General features: G+C 37.8%; 1 protein-coding gene across 1 annotated transcript; it reads right to left on the bottom strand.

Moving 5' to 3' along the window:
* Positions 1–2,351: 2,351 nt before the first annotated feature.
* LOC129737581 (microtubule-associated protein Jupiter-like) lies at positions 2,352–2,879 on the bottom strand. The gene has a single exon (XM_055728741.1). It carries the CDS (start codon positions 2,877–2,879, stop codon positions 2,352–2,354), a length of 528 nt encoding a protein of 175 aa, XP_055584716.1.
* Positions 2,880–14,712: the final 11,833 nt, after the last annotated feature.

Below are 14,712 nucleotides of genomic sequence, written 5' to 3'. Positions count from 1 at the left end.
ACCCCAAAAAAAGAAAACCAGCTGATCTCTGTTTTGGTGCGACCTGGAAGTAAATTTTGGGTTATTTATGTTCTGAGTGTTCTCAACCGTTGACAAAAAAAATCGACAACAACAGCTGAGTCACTTAGCTAAGAGCCACTAGATGGTGCTGTTTTTAGGCCAATTTTAACGGTTTAAAAATGGCCGACGATTCAAATTCTTACACACGGATTCGACACATATTTGTTTGGGGCCCGATCTCTGGTTCTCTGTGATTTAAGGCCCGATCTCTCCTCTAACGACTTGAAATCTGACCTCTCCTCGTAATGACTCGAGGTGACCACTTGTACCCCTCCTCTTGTTGATAAGGGGCCTGATCCCTCCTCTTACGACTCGAGACCCGACCCCTTGTCATAAAGACTCGGGGTTGACCACACAAACCTCTCCGCCTGAAGGTTTGAGGCCTGACCTCTCCCCTGAACTCCTGAAACGAGCATGAAAACAGCAAAAAGTGCACTACCGGTAGTGCACCGGTGCACTACCAAACGAAAACGAATTCTCTATTAGTTTTGATGTTATTTTCCCCGCTCATCTCTACTCGCTAGTAAGTGTTCGTGAGAAATGACAAAAACAACTCATATTTACAATTAATTAAAGTATTTCTTTGTACAATTTCTTGATACACCTTTCACTAAAATGTATCCACTTTTATTACTTTTCAACCCATTTCAAGGTACAACAAAGGTTAAGATTATTGTCATGTTTTAAATGTTTTAACAATATTCAAAAATCATTTCAGATCCACAACCGATTAATTTTCTAAATTGGAACGGTTACTTTTCCAGCGATATCTTGGACTGTAACAATATTCAAGGTTATTAGAAAACAAGGTTCTCTGACTTTGTCAGTAAGTAGGCGAGGAAAGCGCGGTGAGGTTCAGTGAGTTTGTTTGTAAACATAGGTAAATTTGTTTGAGCTGAGAGCTTCATTGGTAAACAAACTCCACGAAGTTCGCATTAGCAAAACCTGAATCGGGAATTTGGCATATCGTTACACCTCCTATATATATACACACCTTGACAATATTAAACATTATAGAACATCTTGTAAAAGCAGGAATAAAAATTCAGAGTCATGATAAGAATTTAGAATTAAAAATTAGAATGCGATGATAAGAATGACAACACATAAATTCGAAGTTTAAGTTGGTACCTACATCAATTCAGAATCAAAAATAACTATCACAATCAAGAGTTAAAACAAACAAAACCTGCAGAAAATATTTGGAATCATGCAAAGTTATTTCCACGAAAAAAGGTTGTTTTTGTATGTAGATATTCAATTTCAGACTTTTAGAAGCTTTCCTTTTCTTGGAAAAGGGATGCTCAATTCTGAAGCGTAATCGTACATTCTTATCCATCTTATTTCTGTTGTTTATTGTTCTACTTTGATTTAAGCAAGTACGCCAATAACATTAGTCAAACTTTTCAAACCTTTTTTTCATAACGACGAAACACTTGTGTCAAGGATATGATGCTGAATTTTTTGTCCCTAGCATGAAGTCTATTCAGCCTCGAAATTTTTGAGCCCTCATGACTTAGTGGAGATATGGTGGTGATCTTACGTATGATTTTACTTCAATTCATGCGAAGCTATTCTATTCAAAGAGTTCTGGGCAAAGAAAATCTCGACTATGGCATCTCCAGTTACCGAGTCCCGTGCGGGAGGGCACTTGGACAACAATGATGGCCCGACATATTATTTACCTACCCTTGGAATGGAGGATAATTATTGGATGCCTTTTTTCGGTCCCTCGGCATCACAAGTGATCTTGGCTGATGTATGTACGTATACCAATATAGTTGTTGGCAAGTTGATTCGCCGAGGTTTATTGTTCTGGTGGATTCCGTGAACATTTTGAATCTGGATGCTGGAGATCGTATGACAACGTCGTGGGAAGTTTGTCCTGGTATATCATACTTGAGCATAAATAAAAGGATGTTTTTTGTTTAATTTTGGAGCAAAGTTTTGTTAAACTCTGGTGGCTTGATGGCTCTTAGCGTTGAAGGGTTCGCTTCAATTGTTTTGTTGAGCTTAAGTCGGCTGGATATTGCGTCTTTGAATGATTGATTCATACAATCAAATAAAGCATTTTATTTTAGAACGTCAGTTTGAAAAATTCTTATCATTGATCGAATACATTTATAAATTTCATTTTTTTTAAGAATATTACGATGAGATTAGGCAAAATTGTCTATAATAAGAATTTAATTGAAACAAAAGGAATTTAGAGCTCATTTAAAAAAATATTTTATTAGTTTCTTCCAAATAAAACTAAAACAGCGAATTTACAAAGTAACTTTATGTTTTCTTCACCATAATCCGGAAGAATGACCACCTGGGGGAATTCTGTTCCTGGTACTTCCTATTCCGTTACAAGCCACTTCGTTTTCCATTCCTGCGTCTGAAGGCTGCTTCGGCGGCTGGTCATTCGAGCCATCCGGAGTGTCGATTTTTGTTCCAAACAATCGATCATGAGAATTGTGTGTTGGGAAAGTTCGTCGTTGAGAATCCTCATGTTTAACGGAATCTTGAACAGTAACATCAAATATGGTACTTTTCATATGATTCGGTGTCACTTTCGGTGTCGACTTTTCCGAACTGTCGAAAATTGTACTTTTCTGATGATTTCTTATCGGTGTTGGCGGGCGCTTGTATTCTCCGAACAAACGGTTGTACGAATCATGACCCGGCAGAATCCGACGTTGCACAGTTGTTCCCTTCTTAACAGCATCTTCAGTAAATATTTCACTCTTTATGCTACTACCACTGGATGATTTTGGACGATCCGTTTCTGGTTCGACATCAGGAACGGTTAATTCTATCAAATTATCAGACATTTTTCAAAGACAACTGTTTGATGAATTTATTTATTTTTCGATTGTTTTTCTACGGAGTGCTGTGATTAAAAACCGTCCAATATTCATTCAACCACACTGAACCGAAAATCTATTTGAATGTTGGATCTAAGAATAGATATTTAGACTTTAATAAGTACTCCGGAATCATGATTTTCATTATTAAATTAAACGACAAAACCCAGTTTTTATGTTTGAAAGTATCCACCGAGAAATACAGCCAACCTTCTCCAGGAAACACGATTTAATCCTTTTTGAATTCAGAATGAATTCTGGTGTGGTTAAAAAGCCGTGCGATTTGATTCGTTTGGAAACTGCAGAGAGATTTTAAGCCTGTAGATTCTCAATACCGGCAAGTGTATTCTACTTGCGAAAAAGTCAATTTTGCTGTCTTATCCCTCTTTTAAACTTTCATAGCTTTGATTGGTTTCTAGTGGCAACGTGCTTGTCTACCTGTCTGCATATTAGGAACAAATACATCGTTAGAGCAAAGCGAAACTGTCATATTTTCGATATCCCGTAGTGGCTGATCTAAATAATTCCCTTCGGGGCAACCTTTCGACCTACATCTAACGCATCTTTTTGTGAAATCATGAATCAAGTGTAGTTATTTCAAAGCGTGGTGTGTACCAACTTGTGGTCACAAGTTAAAGAACTGTCCTTTATCGCTTCCATGCTTCTTCCTAGGTATTTAGAATCGAACAGTGCAAATCCGCTCAGCATGAACGGGTTCGGGTTCGGGATGTTGAGCTAAATGAATCCTAAATAAACACATCGAAGCTTCTTGCAGCTCTACTCTACTCAAGTGCCGTTCACTTCGGCCATCCCCATGGGGAATCTAATTTGATCTTCTTAACACAATTCTCGTCACCAATATTTTTAATGGAAATTAACTCCAGCTGAGGGGGCATTTGCATTTTTGCACTTGTTTCCAAACTCCTCGAATGGGAGTTCGAATAGGGCGAAGAACGAAAAAGGATAAGCGTAATTATTTTTGCAAATTGGTGGTATGTGGAGAAAGAAAAGATGAATAGGTTGAGGTCTTAAGTAGTTCAGGTATGTGCTAGTTTGGATTATCGGCATTATTACTGTGAGCCTAATGCTAATCAAACATTTGTTTTCGATCAAATCCGGATGATGCTTTAGAGCGATTAGGCGTATCCAGATACATATATTTTTAGGGTTCCAGCTATTTACACTATTTAGTTTTATGCTTTCTGCGATGTTTGAATTTTTAAGTTTAACGAATACATTTACAAGAATTAAAGATTGATCATTTGTTCTCGAAACGACTTTTTTTATTGGTTTTACCTCTAGATTTATGCTTTTTCTGAACGGAAAATTTTGCACCGACTGAGATTCATCTAAAAAAATATACACACAAAATTTCTGAGGCCAGAATTCAGCAAAATTTTGCTCAAATTTGACCAGCTAGAAATTTAGAAATCAATTTAGCAGTATTTTTTTAGCTAAAATTTAAGCAAACTAGAGACAAAGTTAGCCGCCGCAATTTTTACTCAAATTTAATAATTTTAAGAGTGAGCCAAACAGGACAAACATGACATGAATATGATTAGTGAACTGAAAGTTTAGTTGTATAAGAGACATATATATTTATTTATGCTTCAATAAATTCATTTTTCAAAACCTAACCTAAATATCGATTCGTTTCTCGGCCTTTGTTTGCTCTGCCATCGATGGTCAAGTTGATGACCATTGTTGCTTCCAGCTATCCTGTTTTCGTCAGCCGTTTGGGATCTAATTCGTGGGACACTGACAACGGAATCCTGTGTCCGTACAAAATTATCATAATTTTTTCTGTCGGAAACATTTGAAAGTGATAAAAAAATATCTTTAAATCACATTTTGTTAAATTTTTCAAACAATGTTCAACAGTCCCGAAAAATATATTTTTTTAATATGTTAAAGTAATACATTGTTGTTTTGCTCTATTTGGCACATTTTTCTAGAACATTTGATATTTGTAAGTATCCCCAGGGATCAGGTATCCTCATTCCCATCTACTTATGAGATGATCCAAGAAGAATCGGGTTTTCAGCTTCCGCAGGCAGTCCAGAAATAAAATTTTAAATTGTATTTGAGTTTTTTGGCTCCGGGAGCTAGGCACCACCATCTACATTTCTTCGAATAAAAGTGTGGGTGATAAAAAAGGCGATTACTGGCGATTGGAAAAATAAAAAAAAATATCTACAAAGCGATAAACTATGCAGTTATTTAGGTTTCAAATGATGGAAGCTAAAATGAACGCTATTTTAATTGTTGGTCAGTTTCTTAGTGCACGAGTTTCTTAATAAATAGAGAACTGTCCCTCATTACCCCACTTGGGGGTGAACAAAAAGTATTGTTTAAAAAACCGCCTTTATCTTTTTTTCTTAAGTTAAGTTTGGATCAGGTCAACATAATTCACTATCTAAAACAAATCGAGTGATAAGCTTGCTTCAGATAGAATTTGATCAAAAACAATTGCTAGTATTTCAGTTATTTATTATTGATTTTAAGATTTTTTTATATACAAAAGTAGCGTTTTCTTCATGCTTTCCAGAAAAAATACAGATAAAATTATTCGTCACGGTTTCGCAGGAATTCTCGTTTTTTTTCTGTAACACGGCTCATTAAGCGGCGCACACCTTTTTCGTTCATAGTTAAAGCTATCTTATTCCACCAGGTCTTTATCTGATTGATGTCTTTGACAACCTTTCCCTTTGCCTTGAGTCTCCTCTTCATGATTGGCCAGTATTTCTCAATAGGGCGGAACTGGGAGCACTTTTGTGGCTTCGTGTTTTTTTTTTTGGAACAAACTGGCCACTACCACTCTTCAACGACTTTGCTGTAATAGCAGCTTGCCAAATCGGCCCAAAACATCGCGGGATGGTTGTGTCGTTGGATCGAATGAGCGGAAAAATCCGTTTTTGGAGACTTTTTTTTTGGAAAGTTCCGACATCATTTTCTTATTTGTAACGAAAACTTTCGTTTTTTTTTACCACAGCTGCAAATGACCTGCCAAATCATAAATTTTCGTGCAAATTTATCGGCAAAAACAAATTTAAATTTGGCTGGAACATTTCCCCGATCCGTTTCCAAGTAAAATTTTTTACCTGGATTTCGCCCGAAATCTGCCTTGACAAAGGTTTCATCGTCCATCAGAAGACACCCGTCGAACATCTTTATTTCTTCTCTCGGCTTGGCTCTCTTCCCAAATCACCACCCACCGTATCTACTCGGAGAGCAAACAAACACGTTTTGCTGGACGTGCTGCTTGTGGTTCTAGAAATTCGTTTATAATTTTCATATTTTTGTGAAATCTCACAGCGTGAATTGTTGCACCTCACTAGAATGTACATTAAATTTGATTTTCAATGAATATACTTTTGATTAGTCCAAACAAAGAAAAAGTACTGAAAATTCGGGTACAACCTGACGGTGGACCACAAAAACAGATGAAATTTCAATTTGTAAAAAAAAACTCGCAAAGTAGTGAACTTTGAAAAATTCCAGTAAATACAATTTTTGTTGCATCAAAATTCTAAAGACAGCAAAATGTTGAAATTTTAATAAATTTTGTAGTTATATTTTTGAAAAATTCTGCCATTGCTCGAACAGTTTTTACTAGCAATCGAATTAAAAGTAGGTTTTTCAGACCTCTTTTTTGAACTTTTTGTGACCTTTTCATTAAAAAAAATATTAAAAATATTTCTTGGCTTCATGATGTAAACATTAACTTCAGCTTTCATATGCATAAGGCAAATATTTTTTTGGACGTGTAATATATGAACTAGAACAGTTTTCCTGAGGCATGTTCTTTCGGATTTTTTTCTATCATGCTGAATAACGAGAAAACTAATAGCTTTAGCTATATATGTATAATCACGGAGAAAAAAATATAGATTTATCAGTTATTTTACGAGTCTACATGAACATTAATATGGTTGTTTGGTTCTGACCTGAAAAAACGATCAAAACAACAATCAGATGATACTTTGCCACGAAAGGATAAATGGTTGATTTAGCGATCGCATCGATGCTAAGAATCCAACAGGAATTTCCATTCAATCATTCGTATGGCTGTTTCAACTGTACATGCTGCTCCCCGTGAACGTGGGAAATCGTTGATTCAAAATATTAATAAAATTAATTTGAACAGATAAAATGCATTGTTTTTCTTTTTAAAATGAAACAATTTTATTTTATTTTTCATTTTAATTATTCGATCAATGGCATGAATTTTAATTTCATGGGGGAGCCGCCGCCATGGCCCTAAACAAAATGTTGTTATTGTTTTTTTCGGTGGAAGTTGAACTGCCGGCGCACTGAAATAAAATAAAAGCACTGAAAACAAAATAAACTGAAAAAAATAAATCATATTTACCTTTCCGCTTCGTGTTGGTTGATTTCTTCCACGAGAAATAACTGCTGGCTTTTTTTCTTCTAAGTCGGACAATTTACTTTACAAACTCAAGCTCAGTCAAACATCAGTGATATTAAAAAAAAAATAACTATCAGATATTATAATGTAGACTAGGAAAATATAGCCAAATCTACTAGCTGTTGAATTATTTTAGCGATATGCGGTTGAGAAGTCCTGCGTCCTGCGGTCCTCTACAGCCAAATCAACTTTACATAAACGCTAGTTTGTTTGTAGTTATCGATGTTGATTAAGCAATATTATGGGTTCAACCAAAAATATGTGATAAAGATGAGCCAACCATACGAATTTTGATAACAACCTATAGAGTTTGTTATCCGTGATGTTCTAAACATATTTTACTTGACATCACCTTTGTTTGGGTCCCCTCACATTGCTTTATAATGGGTAATGAGAGGGCAGACTCTCTGTCAAAGGTGGGGGCGACAGAAGGCGACACGTATCACCGTGAAATCGTCTTCAACGAATTTTACTTCTTGGGTTGAAGGAACTCTGTTGTCAACTGGCAGCGCAAATGGGATGAAGATGAATTGGGTCGGTGGCTCCACTCGATTATCCCAAAGGTAAGCCTTGAACCATGGTTTAATAGATTGGATTTGAGTCGGGATTTTATTCGTATATTTTCCCGTCTCATGTCCAATCATTATTGGTTAGACGCGGTACTCTATCGTTTTGATATTTCTGGCAGCAATTTGTGTAGTTGCGGCCAAGGTTACCATGACATCGAGCATATTGTTTGGTCGTGCGAGGTCCATCTTGTCGCTAGAACGAATTTTATAGACTCCCTTCGGGCCCGAAGGAAATCACCCTATATTCCAGTGAGGGATGTGTTAGCTGTGCTAGATTTGGACTACATGTTCAAAATTTATCTTTTTCTAAAAGCTATCGATCTCCGTCTATAATTCTTTTTAATTTCTTATTTCCCTTTCTATCCTTTTCTTCTCTTGAACAAAAAGTGCTAGACCTAAGTTATCAATTGTTATAAACACAAAACGATTTTGGCTCCTTAAAACTCAAAGGTATGAGCCGTTTCAAATAAAGAAATTAAAAAAAAAATATTTTGCTGACATTACAAGGTTTTTATTGATATAAGATTTATATGAAATTAATTATAATTCAAACAACTTAGATAGATTTTACTTTTGGAGTGTCAAATTGGCACTCTAAATCGGAAAAGGGAGTTTTTTTGTCCAGGCTTCCAGAGTTCGTCCATAAAAAAAGGTAAAGATATAATATTCAAGAACTTTTGAAATCATTTAGGGTCCCCGAAGAAATTTTGGTTTTTTGAAGCTTCTGAAATTAGTTACAAGCTGTACCTACATGATGAGGATGAGGGTTAAGAGTACATGTACCCTTTTTCGATCGAGAAATTAGCCTACTCTTCTTTTTGTAACATTTTACGGAATGTACGCTTTTTTTTATTGAAAGATATTTTATCAGAGAAACAAACTTATTTCTTTCAATTCACGAAGTTTGTGTTCTAATGTGTGCAAGAAATCAGGTACAAATTAATTTCTTTATGCATTCTTTGCATGATACCTCAGATTTGCCTACTTTGTTGAATTGTTCAAATGATGAATAGAAATAAAAGGGATCACAAATCGATTTAAAGCGTTGAAAACAAGTTTTCTATTTGATATGCCACAATTTTCTTTAATTTTAATTAGATACTTCCACTTAGATACATTCTATGTGGTTTATCTATAGGTAGGGACAACCAAAAACTTTAGTATTAGTTCGTTGTATCCATACAGTTGTTTATGAACGATTGTGACGTAACACGACGCCATCACTGAATCAAGTGTTAAGCGTCCAAATTACCATGGAAACTTATCAGGAAGAATATTTAGGACGCAAATAAAGTTGTTTATTATTGAAAACAAACAGCGTCACCGTGCTGCGTGTCAGGAAGAAATACCATAAATAAAAGAGTGCTTCGATTGTGATTTTCGAAATTACATGAAACATTGTATGCCGTCGGTGAAAAGCGTCTTCAACCACTGACCACACTGACATGACACTTAGAACAAAAATTCAACCATTTTCTGTCTAATTTTTTGTTGTCACATTTCGCAGGTCCGCAATACCGGCGGCAGGTGGCGAACCTGAAAAATTTGACAAAAAATGCCCAGTAGGAAAAATGGTCCTGTTTAGCCCGATTTTATCGTAGAAATTGCGTGTTTTATTTTAAAGTTGGGTGGCATTTCCTAACTAGGATAGCATTTCTTCAAATCGATCGATGCGCACTCTGGAATCGACATTGCGTACTGTTGGAAAAATTATCCAGAAAAAGAAATCGAGTGTCCAGTCAGTATGGTCAGTGCTTCAACGTCGAGACGCTCATGGAAGTTTGTGACGTAGCAATCAAAACATTGAAAAAACTAATTCTCACACTCGTGCAAGGGTAGTCTTGTCCCCACCTATAGATAAACCACATAGAGATACATCCATATTGACACTTCTCTTTCAGACATCGAACTAAACTGTGAATACAATCAGCGCCTTTGGTTATGCAAATATCATTCTAACAGTAGGCAATACGCAAAAGAATAATTCATTTAATATACTCATCCACAAATTAGAGGCACAATAATTTGACAAAAAAAATTATAGTACAAAGAAAAATTTCGCCTTACTAAGTTAATTTTTTTGGAAATTTTATTAGTTTGGTTTGTTCTCTCAGAATGAAATCAAAAACTTCTATGCCTTCGAATAATCCAACAGAATTGAGCCTTTGACTTCTTAAAATTACAAGGAACAAAATTTGGAATGGATTTTAAAAGGTTAAAAGTTTTTCCCTGAAAATTTATATTTGTCATGTAAGTTACAAAATGCAACTAATTGGCTGTGTTTGAATGGCTTGAATCTCATGATTTTTTTAATGTACTCTTTCTGGCGTTGAAGGATATGATAGCCCTAGAGTAAGCATTCCTACCAGGCAGCCCGATTTGAGCATTTTGGTGCACCACAGAAAGATTAAAAAAAATGATATGTCAATTGTGAAAACGCGATCCATTTGAAACTCTTCATCATGAAGATTAAAAGAGTTGTTTCCAATTCTGCTGATCCATAGAATAAGAACAGATTTTTTTTTTAAAGCTAACGCCAAAAGCTTCAATTTATGATGCAATGCTGTTCGTCGTTTAGCAGTCAATAATGTTGTAATAATTTATGGACCACAAACATAAAAAGGAAAGTGTTAGGATTAGGAGTTTGTGTAGCCGGAAAAGGTCTCTACCTTCGTACGGACATTGATTGGTCCAAAGACGGCAGGCCAGATGTCTGTATTTTTGTTTCACCCGACGCACGATATGGTGCTATAAAACTTGGCGTCTACCATCGAAGCCAATTGTGGTTGGGCAGGTTAGTTGGAGGAATGGTTTGGTCGTTTTGTGTTTCAACGGGCAAACTCAACTGGCACCGGTGGTGGTGTGGAATTTCCCAATTCGAAGACTTCCGTTTGGGGTCAAAGTGTGGTTCAATAATGAAAGGGTTAAAGCAATCTGACCAACTGCAGGTATTTTGTTCCTCGAAGAGCTCTGTTTGTGTTTCGACTCTCTTTTTTTTATCACATTATATTCCAGGCACCAGTCAATGTTCCTCCGGGCTTTGGCTTTTGTTTATACTATAGTTCCAGAATTGAGGAAAAGCAATAAATATGTAAATGGCGTTTCCAAATGGCAACAAGTTATCTTCGGAATTTCTCATTCAATTTATATTACTGAAAAAGAAACGATTACGTCTAGACTTGTTTTGGGTTTTCCAAAGTACCCCTGCTTGGTTTGTGAATGATTTAGAATTCAGCAGATTTATTGTACTAGGTTCAAAGCTTGGCTGAGAAAACAAGTTGGCTACATTTTACGGTCAGCAATAAACTTAACAATGTAACTACAGTCAAACGGCGTCAAAAATGTTCACATTTGTCGACGCGTGGAATTTCCCACATTGGTCTATCATTTTTGAACGGATTTGAGCATTTCTATCGGAGTTCCAAATTCTCTTATTCAATTAATAAATTCTTAAAAATGACATTATATTTGAGTACCTACTTTAAGATCTAAATGAGGAAATGCTAATTAACCCTCATCGCATACGAGCCCAGTTATGTCCTCGATGTTCGTTCACATTTTTTTTGAAAACTATTTCCTATGACGATTTTATTTTCTCTACAAATTCATAGGCCATGCAGTAGAGGGCTAAAATCATAGATTCATTAAAAAAAAGCTTTGGTTTTCGATGTCATACGTCATGAATCAAAATATAAAAAAAAAAAATAAAAATCATTGATTTTCTTATTGTAAACCATTGTTTTTTTTTACTAAATAATAAGCATAAGCTTATCAAAATTGTCTGATAAATTATTTAAACTATAAAAATATGAAAACCAATTTAAAAACAAGCATCTAACAATACTCGTTACCGAATCCTCTGTCAGCAATACCTCATTCCAACACAACTCGAAGCGCAACCCCTCCTCTGACAAGTTAGGGCCGATGTACTAACTGTGACGGGATGTCATCGAAGTATAGACTACACCGTGGTTACGATACGATTGATTGTCTTTATTGAATCTAGTCTAATTGATACTTATTGCTAAAGCATGCTTACAGAGAGAGAGAAAACGAAAATGAGAGAATCGGAGGTGCCCGGTAGTATGTGGGAATTTATTGCAGTTGACAAAGTGTCGATATTTGCGGATAATGTGTAATTGGAGAAAGGTTCAAATTTAGCCTGGGAACTATGCATCGTTGGCGGTTGCGGCATAGGCTGTTGAACTTGAGCGTTCTTGCCCATGTTGCGAGACTTTGGCGATGAGAAATATTGTTGCTGTGCCACATCGGTTGACCGTATGCAGCTAAGATAATTAATGCACTACACCGACATCTCATCGTGTTAAAAGAGGTCCTCATTAGCGCAACTACTAACTTTGTGGATCTAGTCCAGGAAGTCCAGAAACAGTCGGGTTTATACCCACCGTACATCTGCACGCCGGACTTGCAGACACGTTTCCGCCCTGGACCACGAGGAGGTGGAACTACCAGCCCAGAGAAAAGATATAAGAGATAGACAAAGAGTGTCTTCAGCAAAAACGCTCTTCAAACCATTTGCTTCAATAATCTTAAGTCAAATATTACGGCGAGTCATTTTTGCATGATTTACACATAAAAACTTTTTCCAGTGAACAGATAGAGTAAACTGTCTTCTTCAAAGCTATAGCCAACAATTTTCGAGGCAACTTTACCGAAAACACCACATACATATGACGTTTCGTAAGCTAGTTATGATTTCCCTTCTTGATGTCCGCAACAAACGAAGCGCAGACATTGCATCTGACCATCACCTCGTCCTTGGCGAGATACGACTGAGAGTTGCGCGTGTCCAACGGCGCGAGGAGAAAGTCGGGTGTCGATACGACGTCCGCCGGTTGGAGAATCCAGAGGTGAAAAGGGGTCGAACAGCTAGAATCCCGAGCCTCGGAGCTGCCGACAGACGGAACAGTAGAAGAACAGTGGTGTGGAATCAAGAATGCCTTTATCACGACGAGCCATGGTACTCCCGGTAAAGTTTGTGGAAGAAAAAGTGAATGGATGTCGGATGAAACTTGGAGGATGGTCGATGATCGGAGAAAGGCGATAGTCGGAATTGAGCAGGCATGTACCGGGTCAGCCAAAGCAGCCGCCCGCTTACGTTATGAGGAGCTGGAAAAGGCAGTTAAACGAGCTTGTAAGCGAGACAAGAGAGCCTGGACAAACTACCTAGTCGAAGAGGGAGAAAGAGCCGCCGCCAATGGAGATATCCGATTACTTTATGACATTTCTCGCCGCCTCAGTGGTGCAAGGACTAATGCAAGAATGCTGCTGAAAGACCGAGCAGGTCAGTTATTGTCCGATCGAACAGATCAGCTCAAACGATGGACTGAGCACTTCGAACAACTCTTCCGAATCATGAATACCGATGGCCAACAAGACCTGCAGCTCGAAGCGCCAACAGTAAGCCGCATGAATGGCGTCAACTCGGAAACGCCCTCGCTGGCTGAAATAGAAGCGACAATCAAAAACATGAAATCCAACAAAGCACCTGGGATCGATTGCATCCCTGCTAAAATGCTGAAAGCCGACCCTGCCCTGTCAGAACAAATGTAGCATCGTCTTTTCGCTGACATCTGGGATACTGCAACATTTCCGGCCGACTGGATGCAGGGTATCCTCGTAAAGGTCCTGAAGAAATGAGACCTGACAGAGTGCCATAACTGAGGAGGCATAAAGTTGATCTGTACAACCCTCAAAGTACTCTGCAAAGTGATCCTGAACAGGATCCAAGAGAAAATCGACGCTACACTCCGACGGCAACAAGCTGGATTCCGATCCGGACGATCATGTGTGGACCACATCACAACGCTACGAATCATACTGGAACAAATCAACGAATTCCAGGACTCTCTTCTGCTGGTGTTCGTTGATTTTGAAAAAGCATTCAACCAACTTACCCATGAAAACATCTGGTGAAGAGAAGTACCAGAGAAACTAGTCCATCTCATCGAAGCACAATACGAGGCATTTTCGTGCAAGGTCTTGCACGATGGTGTCTTGTCCGAACCAATCCCGGTAACTGGTGGAGTGAGCCAAGGATATATCTTATCAGCGCTACTTTTTCTAATCGTAATGGATGAGATTCTGACTGGATCGATCAACTGTGCACCCGTGGAACTGTGAACTGTGAATGTCGTGGAACCCTTCAACAATGGAGCATTTGAGCGACCTTGACCTGGCTGACGATATTGTTTTGCTAGCCCAAACACAACCGGATATTATTACTTTAATTTATTTTTACTTCTACTCGACTTCTATCTCGGGAACAAGAGACCCCTCGAGCTGGGTCTGAGGGTCTGCCTGCTTCTGGGTAACTGTAAGGACGTCGCGGACTTTCGAAGGTTCACCTTGCTGAGTTGGGCTATTGTAATTAATCAAAACTTTGAATTGAGGAAATTAAGTAAATTTATTGAAGGAAATGAAAAGAACCAAAACTATTTCAAATTAAAGGTGTTTATTGTAAAGTGTATGTGTGTGGGGTGTGTTTGCGCAAACTTTTCTTGGTACGTACCGCTGCTCCTGACGACTACGATGACTCTGCTTCGTTCAAAATGGCGAGCTCGTCAGCTCCTATGCCACTCTGATGTGCACCGACGGAAATCAATGCAACGGAACGATGGGTGGGAATGACTAGTCCGGTTTAACTTTAGGATCTAGTCGCGTGGAGTTCTGGCTTCGCTAGGCGCTTCTCTCATGGACTTTATCGACTGACCCAGGCTGGCCCGATTGGTCAAGCCGAGAGAGGCCCTCCTTGGAAATTAGGACCCTTTTCGGTCCGAGG

The sequence above is a fragment of the Uranotaenia lowii genome, chromosome 1 (genome assembly GCF_029784155.1).
Source record: "Uranotaenia lowii strain MFRU-FL chromosome 1, ASM2978415v1, whole genome shotgun sequence".
NCBI lineage: Eukaryota > Metazoa > Arthropoda > Insecta > Diptera > Culicidae > Uranotaenia > Uranotaenia lowii.
Note: the sequence above shows the minus strand (reverse complement) of the source record. Positions and strands in the feature narration are given on the sequence as shown.

Bases quoted from the DNA above. Each gene is read 5' to 3' on its own strand.
- LOC129737581 (XM_055728741.1), bottom strand. From the start codon at position 2,879: ATGTCTGATAATTTGATAGAATTAACCGTTCCTGATGTCGAACCAGAA.